Source organism: Triplophysa rosa, linkage group LG7 (genome assembly GCF_024868665.1).
Source record: "Triplophysa rosa linkage group LG7, Trosa_1v2, whole genome shotgun sequence".
Lineage (NCBI taxonomy): Eukaryota > Metazoa > Chordata > Actinopteri > Cypriniformes > Nemacheilidae > Triplophysa > Triplophysa rosa.
The window spans coordinates 20,090,307-20,112,489 of record NC_079896.1 but is presented as its reverse complement, the minus strand read 5'-3'; the positions used below and the strand labels follow the sequence as shown (position 1 = coordinate 20,112,489).

The window sequence follows — 22,183 nt, the reverse complement described above, 5'->3', positions numbered from 1 at the left end:
CCCTTTAGACAAGAGACAGTGAGGCCAAAGTGTGGTCCTGATGCGTGTCTCTGACATCACGAACATGCTTTGCACAGAGAGAGATCTGCTCAGGCTCAAACCGATCTGCCCTGGTGCATATCAGCAGGTGCCACATACTAGTATGCCGACACACTACACAAGCTTTGTGAATCCAATATCTGACAGACATCAGTCTAACATCAAAACAGATGTGCTTCTATAAAAGATCATAGGGTGTGTTAAGTATCGGTTTTCAGCTCAGATGTACCATCTGTTGAAGTATTGGGGGTCAGCAAGGAATTGCTACGTTATCAACTTGACCTTACCTAAACATTTATTCCTCTGTAATCTAGAAACATACTCATAATACAAACAAACACAGTAATACCATGATACTTTTTAGTAGAGAACAAGCACTTGATATGATGCTGTGCTTGTAAATAACATTGAAAAGACCGCTGCTTCCTAATAATGGCCACAGCAAATAATATATTTGTTGACGCACTAATAGCAAAAAATATACAATATAATAAGGGCTGTATAAGGAGCACTTTGCCCATTAACAGTGGCAACAAAATAATTAAGCAACTTTAATCAGGTTCAGAACGCGACCATGACTCATGACCACATACACAAACATGTATGGCTGAATTTGAAAGGTTTTTTGAATAATTACCCAGAGGAATTTAAAATATGTACTACTTGGCACTTGAACTCCACATATCCAAGTCGTACTTAAGCAGCCAGGCTTGGTTTTTAGGAATTAGACAGGCTGGGGTCTGTTTGGTGGTTGTGACAGGTTTGTCGAAGTCAGGGATGTTCCCTGTGCATGTCTCAGCAAGCCAGGACCATTTCTCTCTCTCCCCTGAAGCCTACATTTGACTTTCACTTGCAGGGGTCAAATCCATCACTGCCCACACAGAGAACACAACCCACTTTTTTGGAAAACGAAGCATCAAATACACAAAATAGTTTCTAATTCTGCTATTCGCCTGTAACATGCTGGTTCTAGAGTTAGATTTACTATCAAAGTCACTGTAAATACCTTTTTGTATGAAAAAGCATGTTGTGACTCATTCATTGTATCTTTGTATATTACAGCAACCAAACAAGGCTTCTTAAAACTTTGACAAATCATGACAGACATTCTCTGATCATTCTGCCCGACGTCTTTTTTTAACATGTCTTCAGTTCTCCATGAAGAGCAAGAATGAAAGCCTGACACACAAACACAGCCTTCAACAAATCCCTATTACAGTATTCAGTTGACTTAAAGCAAAAGCTTACCAACATCTTTTGTTTAAAGTTTGACTCTAGCCTCTCTCACACCTACTCTGTGACTTTGACCTTGGACGTCTTCGGCACAAGGAAATCGTTTTAACAACGAACCACAAGGACATTTAGTAACCTAATCAGTAAACCACCACAGAAAAGACATGTATGACATGCTCCGTAACACAAACACAGATACCACAAACCTACAATACAACCAAAACTGGAGAAAAGGGGTATGACATGGTGTGGCTTGATTTGCAATGTCATTGCTTATTATGTAACATAACCCTAAACGTTTTCTTTGATCACAGTGGTGGAAGTCAGCTGTAACATACATGCGTTGAAGTGCCATGCTGTAATAGGTATGACATCACTACAAATATTCGCCATGGAAAACACCGTTTCCGTCAAAACGTCGTTATTCCATACAGCTGTGGTATGAGACGTGTCATCAAAATATCATAAAAAAATGTTAAAATTCTTTAAGATATCAAATGTATGATTTTGAATGTTGAATTTATGTTTCTGGCGGAAACTCTGGCTCCCATGGTGATGTTTCTGTCAGGAATTCAAATGCCCTCGTTGCCCTTACCTTCAATGGCAATGACATGCTCTCGGATCTGATTCTGCAGCAGCGGCTCCTCCACCCGCTCCAGCAGCTCGTAGATGGAGTAGATGTTCGGATGGACGGACTCGAACCTCTGGATCTCAGCTCTGATGGCGGTTGAGTTCGCAAGGTGTTGCTGATAATTCATGTTTGCAATATGACCTCTTCAAACGCAACCCGATATGGAATTATCTAATGGGCGTTTGCAGATAATTTAGGGATAGTGATATGCTGCAAACACAGGAGTAAGATTGGATGTCCACATGAGGTCCGAATGAAGCAAAAAAACGTATGTTGCTAAACCGCAGAATGGATATATCCAAATATGCAACCACAGATGGCAGCACAGCTAAATAATGAAAACGTTAACTATTTAGCCGGCTTGCAGTAAACCAGAGCCGCAAACAAGCAGAGGTTTAAGAATCAGTGCCTGTAATATTGGATTATGTTTGTGTATTAAAGCAGATGAAGTCCAGACGCTGAAAGAAGATCTGCCGCTGTCCAGATCCAAAATCCCAGAAAACAGTCACATACCCCATATTCCCGTAAACTCGAGACAGAAATCCCCCAAATCACCACGCATCGTCGTTACTAGCTATAATAGATTTGAGAAGGCCAGCTAAGGACTACAATCCAAGGCGAGAAAAGTCCACATGGTAGCGTCCGGCTGTGTTTCATACACACTGCCCAGTCTCCGCGGCGGCGGAGGAAGGGGTGAAATGAAGATCAAGAATTGGAAATAAAACTCTGAAAGGCAGCGAGTAACTACAGTCCGCGCTGTCGAGCTGGTCGGGGTATGTCTGCCGTGTTTAGGGGTATGTCTGCCGTGTTTAAGGGCAAGTCAACTCGCTCTCTCCTGTTGTTCAGCTCATGCTGACATTACAACAGCTGCAGAAGAACTTTCAATGGTCGAGATGCAAAACCACAAAACCCAATGTGTGCCTTAACCTCAACGAGATATTATCGCCGGAGAGGTTTTCGGAGATGTCGCTTGTTTTATCCGCAAAGATGGGTGCATTCCCTTTCCTCCCGCACTGAGGTCCGTCCCGTCTGTATCCTCTCAAACATCATTGCGCCTGCTCCTTCCTATGGACGTTTCCTACTGGAGAAACGTCGGCTCGCTTTAGTGCAATCGTCCTGCTCATGGCTGCGCTAATTCTGCGCAGTCTGTTGTGTTAAAAAATGCATCGATACAGGTCACAAGCACGGGGGCGCTATTGGGCGCATTTATTCTAGTTTATGAGAACAGATCTTACAAGAATGTCCTGTGACAGCATTACAACAAAACAAACAAACAAAATATTACATAATGTTTGTTATTTTTAAAAACAATATAGCCTACTTGTTTCTAGTTATGCCAATCTGTAGAATATTGCATTTGGTAGAAAATGTGGAAAAGACCTTTAAAAATTGTTGGATAAAAGGGGGATTTGCCATGGCAGTTAAAAAGTAGTAGGCTAAGCATGTTTTTGGCAGATCAACTACCATTTACATTGCTATCATAGCTTAACTACACAAGTATTGTGGTTAAACTATGATATAGTGAGACCATGTACACCATAGAAATTATTTGCTGGTCTCAGTTCAGTGACACACACACACAAACTCACAGCCCTTATGATAACACAGGCGTGAACTAACCCACACATCCAATAAAGGTTAAATATATGCAGGTTTTAGTGTTGAATTGGCATGGGCTTATAAACTTGATAATAGAAGACAGGCTGTGATTTACGAAACCATTCACAGTTTGTTACAGTGGCAACACACCCTGAAATCTGACTACACTTTTTTTCACCAAATGTATTATTTATGTAAATGAATGGGATTGGATGTTTCTAAACATATTTTAACGTGTAGTATTGTAGCAAATAAAGTGTCCCTGTCCAGACTTCCAACACACTGGATTTATTAAAAGAGAGTAGTTTCTGGTATCTGTATCTAATTCTGATAAAGTATAATGTTGCTAAACGTCTTGCACAGCTGAATTCTATTAGACTCTATTTTACTCAATGGCCTCCTCTATCCTGATTCCATCAACCAGAAGGGAATGAACTATTTTGCTTCGTTTACTTCCACTGGTCGTGGCTTTTATGCAGCATTCACGGTTCCCCACTGCAAAGTGCGTCTCAGTTCCATCATCTGTAAATTCGCCCTGTACAAAAGCAATATAAAGACCCAATCAAGCACAAATCATTAGAATGCTGTCTTATGAAAAGATGATTTTGATTTTCCACGATAGCCACACAACTACTCCATTAGCTGCCTTGTCTCTGACTTTTACTGTAGTATTATATTTACCATAGTATCCATTTTCTGTCCATTGCACCACACATCCATAGTGTCTTTTTCTGGGTAAACAGAAAATAATTGATTTAGCTAATGGTTGTCTTTAATTAATGCATTGAATTACGCTTACTTTAGAGATAGAAGGAAATCTGGCCAAATACTGGTGAAATTCTGCAAATGTCTGTTGTTTGTATGAGAATCAAATCCAAATCAAACATCAGCAAATTAGCTAAGGATTCTGTCATTTTGTTCTGTTCTGTTAAAACTGCAGACATTCATTGCTGCCAAGATGTTCACAGTGTGGCTGGATGTAGATTATACTGAAGAATAAGCCTTTCAAAGAAATTGAAGGAATTTATATCAGGCTTCTTACCCAGAACTATCCTGCAATCATTACCATCCAGCTTGAGCACCCACGTTTTGGAAATTTTTGAACGATTGTCCAAAAATGTTTGAAGATTTTTTCCATTGATCTCCAGCGTGTACTCATAGGCAAACCCATTTATTGCCTCAATGTTTATGGTTGCTTTTGTATCTGCGCTCCCAACAGGAAATGTTTCTCTGCCCACCAGTTTGAACTTCCAATCCCTTCTCAGGGCCTCCTTAAAAAAGTTGTTTTATGATTTTCTTATTAATATGAACAATGCTGACAACACAGACATGTTTGTTTTTCTATATATATTTTTTATACTGAGATAGCAATATTTTCTGTTTATTCTGATATTTTTTATATCAATAATAACATTAATTAGTATGTTTGTTAAAATGTTTTCCTCATGAAGACAATTACGGCTATATTTGTGGGAACATTATGCATAGATTTAAACAGGTAAGATTCCTTGTAATACAAACCACAAAACATTATGTTCATATTATATTCATAAACATACATACCATCATTTATTCATTTCTCACCTTTCCATTTATGTAAATAACACGTTTCCCTGTTGTTGTTCCATGTTCGAACTCAATTCGGTAAAGCCCATCACTCAGCGACACCTCCCACACTCCCACAATGTCTCCTGACATTTTGACTTATCCTCCACACTTCCCTGTCTCTTTACTGTTTTTAATGCTATTTAATGTTAATGCATTGCCCTGGTGATAATAGCAATCCTCATGTGTAATTGCTGATTAAATTGCTTGAAAGTATTGAGTAGGTTGCTACCCTGTGCTCACTCAGCAGCTAGTGCATTAGTGTAAGAGGCTTAAATTATCGAGAGTTATGTGTGTGTGCGTTTCTGTGTGAAACTGTGTGATAGCCTACGTGTGTAGTTCGCCACCATATTATGTGTCTAGTGTTTTTGTAACTGTAGCACGCTTGGAAAAAAACGTGGTCTGAAAAACACAGAAAGGATTTACAAAAGCTTCTTTAGACTTTATTGATGCTATTTCTACCAACAGATGGCAGTCTCTCTCTCTCTCTATCAGTTATTCTAAAAAAGGAAAGGTTACAAATGTTACAAATACAATTAATTTCTAATTACGTTTAATACATTTCATTGCTTTATTACGTAATCAGTAAGCAGAATCTAAGCGCGGCTAAGCAAAATGTTTTTAAGCGCTGTAATGTAACCTATTTTACACTTAAAATCACATTAGGGTCCTTTCACGGCCACGCAGAACACGTGTGTTCATGTAGAACGTGCATTGCACAATATTAGCATATCACAGACGGGGTGGGCGTGGTCACGTATGGCTGTGTGAATCGCTTGTTCATATAACTTTCTTCCAAATTCGTGGAGCTCAGAGGGCAAGAAGAGCTAGGCTACTGGTCACGAATATCCTTTGACTCGTGTTGAGGTCCGAAAGCTTCTTTCCACACTGGCGTTTAAAGAATACGTCAAAATAACAGCTGGTGTTGGTGGAGTTTTGCGTGTCTTGTTGGAGGGTACCTACTGGAAGGAGCAGAATATTATAATGGAGCAATGAATACGGAATAGCGGATCTCCCTAATTCATTTGACAAACCTAACGTTATACACTTTGGATTATGACGTTGTACTTTTTTTGCGAAAACGATTCGGAATGACATAATTCTTTTCATGATATCCACGTTATTTGCCTTTTTTTCACTATGCATGTTTGCTATTCATAATATTCACGTTATCTCCGTAGTCTGAGTTACTGCTATTGGATCACATTACCAGATAACGTACTCCTCTATCCCATGTCATATTTCTAGTGATTTTAGTTCGGCTGTGTTATTAAAATGAAACATCTTCAGGTACATATCATTTTGTTGGCTCTGTCCTGGACACATGCATCAGATTTGAAGTCAGGAACTGAGGAAGTAAATGCACAATTGCAATCAAACAGCTTTGTCAAAAAACACACAAACATTCTACAACCTAATGCAAAATTATCACATTTTTCCAGCTCAGGAAACACACATATACTCGAGAAGCCTCAGAATGGACAGAACACAGGCTCCTCTCGGACCCCAGCACGGAGGGTCCTAAAAGGAAATAGACCAATGCCCAAAAAGACACTGGGTTTAACTGACAGCACTCTTGCTCGAGAGCCTATTTCAGCTCGACAGACGCTTCAATCTGTGCCGTCGGATGTCTCCAATGGCACCGGCTCTATGAACATCCTGGCTGGTTTTGCTGGGAAAAACCGTGTGCTGGTCATATCAGCCCCCAACGACTCCGATGGCTATTACAGGTTAATGATGACCCTGCTGAAGCCTGAGGTGTACTGTGAGATGGCCGAGAGACACATGCAGCAGATTGTAATGTTTCACAAAAAGGGGGAACGAGGAGGCAAGGTGATACGTGTTAGCAATCAGGGATCAGTGGTGGAGGAGTCGCTGGATCCATCCCAGGTGCTCCGGCTCATGGCCTTTCTAAAACTGGAGGAAGGTAAGTTTGAGATGGTGCTACTAAGAAAGACACTGCAGGTTGAAGAAAGATACCCATACCCTGTGCAGCTTGAGGCGATCTATGAAGTGATAGACCAGGCGCCTGTGCGTAGATTGGAAAAGGCAAGACGAAAGGGATTTGTGCAGAAGTGCAAGGCTGCCGGAGTTGAGGGGCAGGTGGTACAGTCTTCTTGCTCAAATACAGGTGGTTTGCAAAATAAGGTGAGACCAGCCTCTCAACCCACCGAGGTAGCACATGCACAAATGCCGACCACTACAATAACTACAACAACAAAACGCGCAAGCACGACTACCTTGAAAACTACAACCACAAAACCTCCAACTACTGCAACATCCGCTACAACCGCCTTTCCTTCACCACCCACTGCTATGACCACAAATGTACCAACCACAGTGAGGCAAAAGGATCCAACCCACCAGCGCTTACCACAAAACCAGCAGAGCACAACAACTCATCCCTCTACTACCTCAGACTTCTACACACAACACACAGAAAACACATTTACCGCCTCACCAACCCAAGCAAACAAACAGAGGCCCGAGAACAAACAGGCCGTGGTTAAAAAAGGATGGCGCGAGAAGCTTAGTCAGCACGAACGAGAACATGACACACACAGACCCGCTGCTACCAAACCAGAGAAAGATCTCAAGACCGCACAAAAGGGAAAAACGAAAGCTGATGATGCTGACAGGAAAAAGAAGATCGGTAAATCTGAAAAGCCACCGAAAAAGATGCCTGCAGGGAAAAGGGGGCCGAAAGTTGCAAAAGAGAAGAATGTCGGTCTTCAGAGTAAAAAGGCTGGAAATGAAACGAAAGTTAATGAAGAGAGGGCTGTTTTGGGGAAGCCAGCCGATCCCAAGAAATCACTCGAAACCTTTCTGGGTTACTTTGAGAAGAGACGGCGCCTCATAGTACGTATTGCATGTATTGTGAAAAATAAGCGTTTCTATAGAAATATTACAGTTAAAATCCTTTTTTCACCCATATGTCATTCAAAACCTGTATGTAACTCTTTCTTCTGTGGAAAACTAAAGAAGATATTTTGAGAAATGTCTCAGTGGTTTTGTGTCCATACAATGCAAGTCAATGGGGGCCAATGTTGTTTGGTTACCCACGTTCTTCAAAATATTTATTTTGCGTTCTGCAGAAAAAGAAATTCATACAGGGTTGGAATGACATGAGGATGAGTAAATGATGACAGAATTTTCATTTTTAGATGAACTATCCCTTTAATAGAAATACATATATTTTGTTTATTTACAGTACAAGTATCGTTGTTTTCACTTTTCCGAACTATGTTCCTTTATGGCTCAGTCGAGACAATGCTTTAAAACTTGGGGATTTTTTTACTTACAAAGGCTTTATCTGCAGGTAATCACTGCTCCAGATGAACAGAATCATATGTACAGTGAGCAGAGAGACGAAAACCTGGAGCAGGTGTGTAATATGGCCCTACGCAAAATATCCGTCATCACCGTCTTTGGGCCTCTCAAGAACAGCACCATGAAGATCGATCACTACCAGACAGGTCAGTACTGTTAGCGGCCTTTGTTTGTCGCATATCAAACTGTTCTCATTGAGGTCTTCTGTAACAGAACAGGATAAGCCCTTGCGTGGCCAGCCAGACAGTGACCCTATCAACCAGGAGCTCATCACAGAGTTTCGGAAGAAGTTCCGGATGACTCAGAATGATTTTAACATGGCGCTGACAGATTTTGACATGAAAGTTAAGGTAAATTTTAATGCAACTGAGTATTGCATGATGTATGTATATGCATGATTGTAATTTATTTATAGAGAATCAACGCTATTGGTGTTCATCAGTGATGTTTTTGGTGTAAGATTTTATCGGATTAAATGATCATGCATTCCCTGTTTCCACAGCAACGATATGAAGTCCCGATTGTCATGAAAGCAGTGTTTGACTACATTGACACGTTGTCAACTCGTATTAAGGAAATTGAACAGCAGAGGAATTTCGGTGTTATGTGCAATACAGAAGATAAATCAAGAACTTTAGAGAGCTTCCTGTCTAGGTTTGTGATTTGGTTTAACTATATAATACGAATTGGATTAGCAAAATGAATATGCTCATCTGCATGCATTTCCGTGTGTTTTAAGATTCCGTTGGAGGCGGAGACTGTTTATAATATCCTCCCCTAGTGATGAAGAATGGGCCTTTCAACAACAACTCTACACCATTAACAGCCAAGCCTGCAACTTGGGTAAGGCCATCAGAGTAAATCTGGAATGTTAACTAGAAACAAATACCTCAGTGAAATAAACATGCCCATTGTTTTTACCGATAAAGTAAACTCAATGTGACACCTGAAACTGATCAATGTTAAAACTGTTTTAAAAACAAAATGTATACAGTATATACAGAAATCACTGTTGTTCTCACAGTTTTTTTTCCACTTCAGGATATAAATCATTTTTGTTCTCCGCTATTTCATGTTTTTAAACAAATTTGGAATGTGGTCAAGGCAACACCCTTTTCAAGAACTGGCGTGGAGAAGAACCCAATTGCAGGCAGGCGTGAAGGGGTTAACAAAACAAGACTTTAATAATGAAAACAAAAACCCTCGATGGGGGACAAACACAATAACCAAAAAGCTTTTCAAAAAAGACAAAGAAAAACTTCCCACTATGGGGCAAAACAGAAACTAAGGCTAAATAATAAACCAAACTTACGGACAGGGCAAGAACTCGGGGAACAGGTAGACAAAACGCATGAAACACGGCACAAGGTACAGGGTTCACAAACACAGTACAATCCACGAGCACAGGACAAAGAAACATGAGGGTATATATAGGAAAGACAACCGAGGGATAACGAGCGAGGGCAGGTATGGAACATAAGACACGAGAGGAAAGCAATACAAGAAACGAGAGGAGAGGCCAATGACGAGACACTGGAGAGAACGTATATTATTGTCAAAAGGACAATAATATGTTTCTCTCCACACATAACCAAATGCCTTGTCATGGCTCTGCTACAGGACCAAGAAAAACATGACTAAATGAAGCAGAGCCATGACAGAAGCCCCCCCTTTAATGAGCACCTCCAGGTGCTCACCAAGGGGTAGACGGACGAGACAAGACCGACTGAGACAGTGACAAAAACAGACAAAACATGGAAAACAAAATCAGAGGCAGACAAGCAAGAATAACAAAGGGACTTAGGTGGGACAACAACAACAACAAACATGGGAGGGGGGTGGGGGAACAAAAGAGTTCATGGGGGGAACAGTCTTAATCCCCGGCTGCGCTCGAGGGCACGGAGTCCTGGGGGATTCTGTGGGGGAAGTCCTGGGGGGGACCGCCGACTTGTGCGTCGGCGGGACAAGTCTGGGACCCGGCTGGAAGGAAAAAAATTTTAGACAGCAAAATAGTGGTATAAACATTAAACCACATCAAATGTAACATAAAACATAACTAATTTGCATAATTAATATAGGAAGACATAAATATTTAAATGAAATATGTAACCCCGGACCACAAAAAAGTACACTGTAAAAAAACAACTTAGAAACTTAAGTTAAAAAGCTTCATCAAATGTTGAAGTTAAATCAAATTAGCTTTATGAGTCAATTAAACTTAAATTATACTGAACTGACTTAAAAAATCTTGTTACAAGAATCTTGTTTACAGTAAGTTCAAAACAATTAGGCCTAAGTTTATTTGACTCATAAAGCTAATAAAGCTCAATTTTAAGGCAGCTGAAATTGGTGGATTCTTTTTACAGTGAAGTAACAAACTGTAATAGACTTAACGAGACAATATTTAAATTTACTGTAAAATCATGCAAAATATTTAGTGAAATATTTCATGTTTCATGTACACATTTTTATGTAAAAAAACAAGACACCATAAACTTTACACTGAAAAGTTCCCGTGTGACCCTGTGATGATATGTGACCCTGGACAACAAAACCAGTTTTAAGGGTCAATTTTTCGAAATTGAGATTTTACATAATCTGAAAACTGAATAAATGAACGTTTCATTGATGTGTGGTTTGTTAGGATAGGACGATATTTGGCCAAGAGACAACTATTTGAAAATTTGGAATCTGAGGGTGCAAAAAAATCGCCTTTAAAGTTGTCCGAATGAAGTCCTTAGCATAGCATAGGAGCTTAATTGAAGTTGAACTAAAGTTTAGCATTTTAACATTATTTTTCAGTTGAAATTATGACATTTATTACTCCTAGCTGCCCTCCAGAAGGACCATTACAGAAGGATTCAGGCATTGCATGCTTTCCGGATGGCTGACCTTCTAACAATCCCATAATTTTACAGTTATTTACATCCTGTACCAAAGTCTTCCCACACAAGCTTCTCTCCTCCCTTTTCTCCTCAACTACAACATATTCACACCAACCATGCTTTTATGTTAGTCAGGCCAGATCTCAGAAGATTCTGCATATAGAAATCATCATGTTATTGCTTCTTTTCATTTAAAAGAGCTAAATCATAAATGCCTCTGATGAATGGCACTTACTGTATAAGAATGGAATGACATGGTTCTATTATTTTGTTGGCTATTTTGGAGGTGGGAGCATTCTTGAAAAACCTTATACGCATTCTTTAGGGTCCAGGAGGACTTGTAGCGGTTTGGGTCTTGTATAGCGATCCAGCAGAGACCACTTCCTATCTGAGGCACGACAGCTTGATTGATGTTCTCATAAAAAAGGCAACCTTGAATGCAAATCACATGCATGTTTCATGGAAAGAATCTCTTAAAACAACTGTAAATAAACCACTGTTTTTTAAATCACAGGGCTGCGTCATATATCTGTACTTAAGCTTGTTGGAAGAACCCTGGATGACATAAGTGGAGTCCTGGAGCTCTACCCTATAAATGGTAAGATTTAGAGCTGTTGATTGACCAACAGTTTGACACATATTTTTAAGTACAAAAACATTAGTGCTTACAGTAATACTGCTTTAAATGAAAGAATGTGTCCTATAAGTCTCTGCTTGTTCTGTGGTCTATAGAGAGTGTTATTTGTAGTCTAATGAGAGCTGGAAAACGTTAAGGCGAAGTATGCTCATTCTGTGCAAACAGCAGCAGAATTGCAAAACTAATGATTGTTTCCAAACACTCCATGAAAGTTTCAGACACTCCTTCCATCTTGGCCAGATAACCAAACAAACTCAAATGGTTAAGCCAGCATTGCGTTCGGCCAAATTTAGGGGTTATTCATAAAGATTAAACAGAACAAAGTGATGTGTTATTATTCAGCAACACTTGAGGAAATGCATAACATGTGGTTGTTTTTGTAGGAAGTGCATCAGTGGACCACGAGGAGCTGTCGGCCAGCCTGGTGCAGGACATCAGAAATTACCTCCAGATCAGTCAAGACTATTTCTCCATGCTACTTGTTGGGAAAGATGGCAACGTGAAATCCTGGTACCCCTCCCCTGTGTGGTCTATGTCAATCATTTACGATCTGATTGACTCCATGCAGCTTCGCAGGCAGGAGATGGCCATCCAGCTGTCTCTCGGCATGTCTTGCCCTGACAATGACTATGGTCACCATGATGGTTACCATGAGGGCTATCATCGGGAATACGGTTATTAAGAAAAACGGGAAGCGTGTATTTGAGACTATGCAATCTTTGCAGAACAAACTTTGTTTATTTTACTCAACTGTCCTGTGAACACCTCTCACTTCTACTATTTTGTTATAGTTGGTATTTACATTTGTTCTGATTATTATAAAGTGGATTATTTTGAATGGCTGACATTGACATTAATTAAGTTACTTGAATGTAGTTGCATGTTGCTATGGAATTTTTTTTGTTAAACATTTATTGGTTGTTATATGATCATAAAGAAATGTTTTGGTATGATAATAAAGAATAGTTTCAAGGAAGCACAAATTTACTATTCATTTTTGTAGATGTACAAACTGGTTAACCTGTACTGCCACCTGCCTGACATACTAAAGTCATGCAATAAAAAGAATCAAGTCAAGTACATATGCATTCCACACATCTGTAATACCTGGAAGCATTGTAAAAATGTTAGATTGTGTATGCAGCATAAGGCAAAAAGGTAACAAATATATTTTTTAGATATCTGTTGATATTGGTTAATACAAATGCAGATGTACAATGTACATTTACATTGATAATGTTGCAATTAAATGGATAGTTCAACCAAATGAAAATTCTTTTATCATTTGCTAATCTTCTTGTCATTTAAATCCTGTATAAATTGTACTCCAAAATACAAAAGAATTAAGAACATTGGCAAACAAACAACATTGACTTCCATCGTATAGACACAAAACCACTTATTTTCCCATTTTGCAGATTCTTCAAGATGAATGTGAATGTATGGCCCTAACTGTATTTGCAGTTACGGAACAAGATGATAAACATTTTTCTACCAGATGAAATACACAGAGTCCATTTTCTCATGTTTTATTTTAATAAAAACGGCGATCAAGTGTCCTAAAAAATGTTACAGTGCATGAAGAAATAGTACAGTGCCACAGAAGGTATTATTTCAGTTCCGTTCATGTCCAGCATCTTAAAACACACCACATCTAAAAAAAAAACCACATAAATACTCATAAATTGTCCTCACACATACACAAAATCTTCACAATCACCTGCTTGGGTCTTTTTGAGTTCCAACAGCACTTAAATATTGCCAAAGATAAACACAATGAAAGGCCATCTTTGTTATAATGCTGCTGGGACAATAATCTCTTATAATACAACCTTTTACTATTGTAAATAATTCTGAGTAGATCATTATTATAAAAGTTATCGTTCCTAGAAAAACATTCTAGACATATGTCACACATTCCATAAACCTGGTGTGGCCTAATCTAAGCATTTAAAGGGGTCAAATGACACGGCTAAAATGAACATTATCGTTTGTTTTAGATGTAATGCAATGTGTATACAGGATTTAAGTTTAAAAAGTGCTGTATTTTCCACATACCGTGCATGTTTGTCCTCTTTGCCCCACCTCTCTGAAACGCGTGGATTTTTTACAAAACTCATGGCTCTGAAGAGCGAGGTGTGCTATGATTGGCCAGTTAACCAGAGCGTAGTGATTGGTCGAATACTGCAAGCGTGTGACGGAAATGTAACGCATCTTACCATATTCGGAACATCAGGTTACAATTGCACTGACAGGTGATAAAATGTCATCGGTACTTCCTTATATCAATTCAAGCCCGAATCTGATCCGGAAAATGAAGATGATCAAGCCGATACATCAACTTTGCAAGCGCGATTTGAGCAGGATGTAAAAGATCGGTAAGGTTTTATAAAACAAAATATTATGTTAAATAGTTAAAAACTATAGCTAACTGTTTTACCCTTTATAACGACGTTATAAAGACTATAAACAAACAACCATATACATCATACAGAGTTTGTGAGATAGAAACAAGCTCGCATTATAGCAGGTAATGGTAACATAATAAATAACGCAAGCACTTTGGCACTTCTTGATCAACCAGTGTTACGCCACGTCTCGACTCAACAAAGACAATAAACTCCATTATAAACACGGCATTTGTTGCCTCTAGTTGGAACATTATTACGGATTATTAGGACTTATGTTGTCTTTTTTCACGTTGCGCGCGTGTCTGCATTTGCAGATCACAAACACACGACAAACTCAACTCTCGTTAGTCCGTAACAAAGTCTTTACAATGAAAATATACTTACAGGCTGCGAATCTGAAGCGCCAGACTGTCCTTGCGAAGTTTTAATGGTTGGAATGGCCCCACTTTTTAACCAAAGCTTTCGTGCATAGCCGGTCTTGATCTCTCCCAGGTTCGTGAAGCAATCGTCGGTGAAATGCGCTGCACAAACTTGAACATTCGGATTGTACTTTTCTGAAACAGTGTTGTAAATAAAATGTAACCATTCGTTTTTAGTTCGTTTAGTAGTCTTTCTTTTCACAACAAAACACACAGCGTCTCCGCGACATGGCTGCGGCGGTGACGATACAATGATATTTACAAGTAGGCCTACGCCCACCTTACTTGCGTTTAGATTTGGGCGGTCTTAGTCAAATCATGTTACAAAGTGACGTAGATTCGCCAGGATGTGGTTACACGAGGCGTTTCAGGCAGGTCTGGGTGAGCATTCGCTTTTAGATAGAATGCATCTTTTGTTCCACACTTTAATTTTTGCAATTCTACGTGTCTAATACATGCATGGGCAAAGACACAGAAAAACACGTATTCGCGCCATATGACCCATTTAAAGCATTTTTCGGTATACAATGTTTTTTAATGCATGTGTTATTTAACATAATATGAAAGTATGATTTCTGTATATGCCCCATACAATGGGGATTTGGGCCTGCTAATGTCAAAGGTCTTAACCTTAAACTGACACATTTATTTGTAAAATATAATAAGGTCATAATACCATGACCTTGAATTCTTTGTTCTTAAACCAGAAACATATTACCCAACCCTTAATTTGTGCACAATCCCATTAAGGTGTGATTCCATTACAAATTCATACATGACATGTCTTCAAATTATGAAACACAAGAAATAACATTGTTTGGATTTGGAAGTATTTTTCTTTAAATATTCCTTGTTCAAAAATTAGGAATATAGACCACTTAGGAAGACATAAACAACTCTGGTCCAGAAGAACTTCCTGTTTTAGTTTTTTTAACACTAAACAAACAATTGAATACAACCAACAGAACACTAATAACGAAATCCAAACGTTAAACAAATATTTTAAAGAATTTATTATACATGCAAGATAAAAAAATATATATAACAAATGAAAACTACAACAGGAAGTGTTTCTACACCAGTATTTACATCTTGTAAAGTGGCCTATAGAAATAATTACAAACAAAAATTTGGTCCCAAACTGGACCCTACTAAGTGACATGGTACTTCAGGCTACAACTTTTACTACAAAGTTACCCATTCGGCCATTGTTTTTAAATCGCCTACATTTTGTATATTTAAGTTTGATGCCCATGCATTATCTGTTAGATCAGGTGTTGTCCACTGGACTACGAAATTTTCCAGAGCTGGAAAACGTCAAATCCAACAGGAAATGAAAAAAAAAAACCGGCTAACATACTATTTTGTTTGGCATATACTGAAGTTGAGCCTCTCGCATTCACACACTCTGGATTTTAATAGCTGAACATTGAGGATTGCCTTTTTTGTTTCCTTCTGCCATACAAACAAACGATTATTTTTTGGCAAAAGGTGCTTAGTTTCAAGTTTCAGCAATGAAATAAGGCATTGTAATGGTGAGATTTAAATAAGAGCAATTTGTTCATTTGTGCAATAAATTAACTAGGTTCAATAGTTGACCCATAAATTGTCACTTACAGTGTATCCTGTATTTGTGCAGTCAAATATGAGAATCATTCACATCAACACTGCTAAAAATATAAAGCCGGATACATCAAGTGTTACTGATTTGGAAATGCTAATATTTTTGACCTGTTGAAACACTTTTTAAATAGTTTTGATGCATTGACGGCGACGCAACTTAACTACTGAATACAATCACACACATTTTTACTTCATAATCTAGTGCAGAAAACACTGGAATGCTGATTTGAATGCTGAGATGATTCAGGCCTCTGAAACATGTCTGATATGTTTCGTGAGTGAGGTGTTGTCATCTTTCGAGGCAGATGAATTCTGTCCACTGTCAGCCTGTTCTCCAGATCTTCTCCTTTTGACTAGTTTATACAACCAGGCGATGAAGAAAACCACAGCCACTCCAGTGAAGTAACAAGCATAGATCAAAAACTGTGGAAAGCAGCAAACAACACATTAGCAGCTTTTATAAGCAATCCACATATGAGATGATACGCTCAGCAGTGTTCATTGTGTACTTTACCTGCGGGAAAATATCCAGTCCCAAACCAGCAGAATCTACCACAATCACAGTAAGCAGCGTTTGCAGAAACAGGGCAATGAAAGTGTTCACTCCGAACACCAAAGCGTAACGTTTCATGCTTAGATTAGCAGCAATCTGATACCTACAACACAAAGGCTTTACAGAAGTAAACTTTGAAATTATTTCAGAATTAAATAGGGTGGATATATAAGACTGACAGTTTGACTTACGTTGCTATGGTGATGAGCAGCATATAGGTAGCTCTGAACAGCAAGTAGGAGGTGTAGCACACCCAGATATTTCTGATGGTGACCATGAGATACACAGACACTGCGATGACCACAGAGAAAATAAAGAGAGCCAGTTCTCCCCACATTGCCCACGACACCTTTATAAAGCTAACCACAAATGCTGCAAAGGCACCTAAAAAATCAGAATCAACAAAAAAATCGGATTATTAGCAAAGCCTGTCAATTCTAAAATAATGAATTTAAATGCGGTCAAGCCAATTCAATGTGAATTGGCTGATACTAAGGTAGTGGACCTGTTCAAGTGAACAGTACAAAACACATTTTTTTAGTCCTTAAAGGCCCACTGCAATGCCTTGGAACGTGCAGCATTATGGCTGGAATACACAACAAGACTTTTAAAATCTGAACAGATTTTTTTAAACTAGACATCATATACTTGCAGACGTTTTGAAAGTTTCAGAATCAGATAGAAACACAAGTGATCAAATCTGCAGACTGGCACAGACTTTCTGCAACAAGTCAAGACTGAAAATCTGGGCAAAATCTGAGCAAAAGTCTTGTAGTGTATTTTAGCCTTTATTTGATATGTTGACGGAATATCAACTAAAAAATGCAGAGAGCGAGAGACATATCGAGTGGGCCCTTCCCCTTATAAAATAACCAATAGCGTTTCGTTTACAGCACAGTCAGCCTCAGCAAGGGCAAAGCTGCATTTAACAGCGTGATAAGCCACAGTGACAGTGGCGTAAGTCTATTGAAAATAATAGGCAGATCAGTAAAACCAGTGATGTGTCCTTTGAAGCTTGTTATTTACGTTGATGAGTGACACTGGCGTTTGTCTTCTCCTTTACTCATCAAGGCTGTGATGTCTGATCTCTTCCATAGGGCCTTAACATTCAATATTCTATGTAGACTTGAAACAGGTTAGATACGTTTTGTTTTCTCAGCGGATTTGCGCGTATGGTCGGCGCATATGATCAGCTCTGTGCTATCGTGTCTCTTTAACCGGAGCACACCCTGTTGAAAAAAATAGCATATGCTGGGTTTTTGATGCTGGTTTGACCAGCTTAAACCAGCTAAGGACCAGCACAAACCAGCATCAAAACATACCAAACCAGCATATGCTGTTTTTTTCAACAGGGCACTCACGTGCAACCGCTCGAATGACACTAACGCGAAATTAAGACTTTAATGTAAATGTTTAGACTGTCTGGATCATCCACTATCTTCCATCTAGTGCATTATGTTTCATTCACCATGTACTGTAGGACATACTAAATGTGCAAACAAGTGGCTGATATGAGGCACCACTTCCGCAGCTCTGCTAGTGAAGGGGGCGGGACTCTTCGGATTCTAAAGCGGATTTGATTCGACAAGAACTTTGACGAGAGGCTGAAGTGTAGAGCGATGTCAAGGAATTTCTAGATTTGTTTGAACGCACATGCCAGACTGTCAGTTTTGAACGGTTATATCTTCTAAATGCGATTTACTTTTTTATTTCACTGGGTCTTTAAGTCCCCGTGAACCGGAAGTTGCGATCATTTTTACTTCCGTATTCTGACACATTTACGAGTGAAAAGGAATTTCAAAGGAGAAATTTAGTGGGAGTGGCTTGCGTTTTTCCCTGCGAATTGATTGGATGTGTAAAAACAGCCGTTGCATTTTGAAATTAATCTGGCAGCAGACTGACAGTTGAAGGGGAGGAGTTAAGGGATGCTCCGGCCAAGCCATCTAGTTTAAGTCATTTGAGATGGATAGTCATTTCAGGGCGCTGAGTGAGGAAGTGCATTTTCAGATTTTAACTGAAGATTAAGAGGGTACATGAATTTTAAAAAGAAAAATGACCCACACTGATAAGCTATTTACTATAAACGCTGCAATATTTCATGAAAAAATAAGAATTGTCATTTTTAATTTCACTGGGACTTTAATGTTGATTTTTTAATAGCAATAAATCACAGTTATGAGCTCTTAAAACGATAGTTCACCCAAAAACAAATAATTATTCCTCTGTGGAACGCAAAAGAAGATATTTCAAGAAATGTCTGACTGGTTTTGTGTCCATGCAATGAAAGTCAATGGATTCAATTTAATACTCGCCAATGTTCTTAGAAATATCTTCTTTTGTGATATCTTCTTTTATGAGGGAACGATCCCTTTAACTGATCTATTATTAACATCACATGTATATTAGTTTTAGTAAATGATTGTTATTTATGTGGTATTACAACATTTTGTTACTCACATTTTGTCGACCATTAGAAGGATGGCACTCAAAGTATGCACCCGGATTATGCCCTAAAGCCCCCCTGTGGTCAATATTTTTATCCCTTAAAACTAATCTTTGACCATCAAAATCCCTGTGAAAACAAAATTTCCTGCCTTAAAATAGCTTGAATGTAACGCTACACCTCAACTTAATTAAGTATACGCAGATACATGAATATGCTAATTAGATCCGCCTCCACTCAGTCACAATGAAATGTCAAATGAGTTGATGTGATTGGTTACAGGTTTATGATGTCATAAACAGAGGCAGTTTCAAACCATATTTTTTAAACTGTCTTTGGTAAACTGCAGTTTAAAGGAGAAAATTCTCTGCAATGGTTTAAAATTATACGTTTGCACATGGTTTGTCTTAAAGCACATTAAAAACAGCACATAACCATATACATTAAACACTTTAATAAAATTAAAAACAATGTTTATGATGATTTTTTATGCTGTGTTTTGTATTTCATAACAGAAATGAGGTGCCATATTGTGAATACAGTTACAGCCTGTGCACAATAGATTACTGGTTATTTTTTCCCAATTACAGTATCATAACTACCTCTGTATAAAATGATTACTTGAATACAAATGCTGACAAGAGAAAAAGCATAATGCAAACCCACAACTGTAAGAATTTGATATGTTTTAGAATGTATTATAAAGAGACAATATGTCATTACCAAGCAATGTAGAAATGGTCTCCACGAAGCCGTTGTAGATCTGATGATCACTGGATGACAAGATTTTCTCCCACAGTGCCTGAGCATAGTTAATCACCTGCAAGTAACCGCACGTAGACAAAGCCCACCATACCGACCAGGTCAGAAGTGTGGAGGAGGAGTAACACTGCAGGAAGTCTGTCCAGAGCATTTTCAAAACTTCCAGTAATCCACTACTGCTTTTTCCGTCCATCATAGCCTAAGAATTACGCAAAATAAATCAAAGACGTAGTTATAATGTAGTAAACATATAATTATAAAATATTATCACCAATAATATCCGAAAATAACGGCAACATATCTGGTAACATATGTCTGTGTTACCAGGCAGTAACAAAAAATGAAATCTCCGTTCGCCCACCGTTCTTTCATGTGCCCCAGGTTGCATTTCGGCCTCTGAATCCACAAACGTGCCATGCAACTGACTGCCGTTCATGGGTTCAAGAGATGCTTCGTCCTGAGCGCTGCCCTCTCTCTGGTGAAAGAACAGACTCTTGCTGGGCAACGGCAAAAACAAAGGCGCGACAAAAGCTATGCAGGAAGATGCCAGTGTGATGACACTCAGGTAAAAGAGACGCACATGGGCCACAGACACCAGAATCTGTCCAGTTAATGAGCCTATGGCCGAGCCCAACAGCGTGACACTGCGACAAAGACCGGTCACAGTCTGATAATGAGATGGATCCACAACACTGTAGATGTACGAGTAGTAGGCTACTTCAGTGGCAGTCGCTAAACCAAAAAAGAACTCCAACAACTGCATTGCAGGCACACCCTGGGCCTTCACGAGCATAGAGTAAGTCACTATGAAGCTGGCTGCCTGGAGAATGAGTACGGGTTTGTAACGCAGGTAGTCCGTGGCCAGGAAAACAGGAAACAATAGGATGAGGTAGGAATATGTCCAGAATGGGTAAATTTCATTCACAACCTGTGATAAGATACAGAAAGATCAAATACATCATTATGTAAGCTTCGATTAACAGTTTTCTAAATATATTGTAGGACATTACGTGCCTTTATTCAAAGTGATTTAATGCCGTCAAGCTATACACTTTGGTTTTCATTTGCTGTCACCATGAGAACCCATGATTTTAGCGTTGCTTGCGTCACGCTCTTTACGCAACCATCATCACAAACACTCACATTAAATCCCACTTAATAAAAATCCTGTGATTTGGCTTTTGTAATAAACTCAGGAATGTAGAGATTAGACATCTGGCAGAATTCCCCAAGTTGGTGGGAAAGTTTACTTTCAACATTTTAAATTCCTTTCCTTTAGTTACCCTTACTATTTTTAAAGGATAATTTCAATGTAACAATTTAGGAATCGACGATCAAACTGATCATGCGGTCACCTGACTTGCATCACTACACTGTACACTTGCATCACCCTAAAGGGACTTACCTCGGTCTCTGTTAGGTTTTTGTCAGGTCCCATCAAAAATGGAATTAAAAATGGTTCCAGAGGTCTGTGACTGCAGAAAAACCCGTAAATACAAAGCAAAACGGTAGGACAGCGCCATGGCTGAGACATAACAATCGCCTGTGCGTGCTGACCTTGTCTAATGATACACAAGCATGTTACTCGAACTTTTAGAACTACCAGAAACAAGAGGCGCGGGAAAATGACGACAGACTAACTCACCAATAAGATCGCTCTTCGTTGCCACACCCATTTGCTCCAGCGCTCTAGCCAAAGACTATAGGCTTGTTCGACTTGATGCGGCGCCGCAAGATCCGATAATCGAATGGCTCTCGCGGTACTTTGATGTCATCTGCGTGTCGGATCTTGCGGCGCCGCATTAAGTCGAACAAGCTTTATATTTATTAAGTCTACAATGTTAACATAAAAAGAAGTACGCAGGGAAGCAGACCAGAGGAGCCAAACTGCTTTTGTGAGGAATTTACCATTTAGTAAATCGACAGTATGTCTGCTAATTCTCCCATGTTTTACGCTACACATTACTTTTATTATGAACTATACTGTATGTTCATTTTACTAGGATATAATGC

General features: G+C 39.1%; 3 protein-coding genes across 4 annotated transcripts; 1 reads left to right on the top strand and 2 right to left on the bottom strand.

Annotated features, from left to right (window-relative positions):
• Positions 1-3,092: 3,092 nt before the first annotated feature.
• On the bottom strand, positions 3,093-5,333 carry faimb (Fas apoptotic inhibitory molecule b). Its single transcript, XM_057338677.1, has 4 exons — positions 5,087-5,333; positions 4,545-4,773; positions 4,184-4,233; positions 3,093-4,037 (listed from the first exon to the last, which is right to left on the bottom strand). Exons 1-4 carry the CDS (start codon positions 5,198-5,200, stop codon positions 3,888-3,890), a joined length of 543 nt encoding a protein of 180 aa, XP_057194660.1. The 5' UTR covers positions 5,201-5,333; the 3' UTR covers positions 3,093-3,887.
• A 561-nt stretch (positions 5,334-5,894) lies between these two features.
• Positions 5,895-12,994, top strand: ccdc80l1 (coiled-coil domain containing 80 like 1). The gene is made up of 7 exons (XM_057338361.1): positions 5,895-7,966; positions 8,427-8,583; positions 8,651-8,787; positions 8,940-9,091; positions 9,177-9,280; positions 11,837-11,920; positions 12,343-12,994. Exons 1-7 carry the CDS (start codon positions 6,383-6,385, stop codon positions 12,639-12,641), a joined length of 2,517 nt encoding a protein of 838 aa, XP_057194344.1. The 5' UTR covers positions 5,895-6,382; the 3' UTR covers positions 12,642-12,994.
• A 2,308-nt stretch (positions 12,995-15,302) lies between these two features.
• Positions 15,303-21,803, bottom strand: slc19a2 (solute carrier family 19 member 2). Of its 2 annotated transcripts, XM_057338657.1 has the most exons (6): positions 21,576-21,801; positions 20,532-21,098; positions 20,132-20,369; positions 17,157-17,349; positions 16,927-17,068; positions 15,303-16,835 (listed from the first exon to the last, which is right to left on the bottom strand). In XM_057338657.1, the coding sequence occupies exons 1-6, from the start codon at positions 21,702-21,704 to the stop codon at positions 16,656-16,658; spliced, it is 1,449 nt and encodes a 482-aa protein (XP_057194640.1). In that variant the 5' UTR covers positions 21,705-21,801; the 3' UTR covers positions 15,303-16,655. The 2 variants fall into 2 exon arrangements, with proteins under 2 accessions (XP_057194640.1, XP_057194641.1); XM_057338658.1 differs by lacking the exon at positions 15,303-16,835 and having other exon boundaries at positions 16,933-17,082; positions 21,576-21,803.
• Between the last annotated feature and the right edge of the window lie 380 nt (positions 21,804-22,183).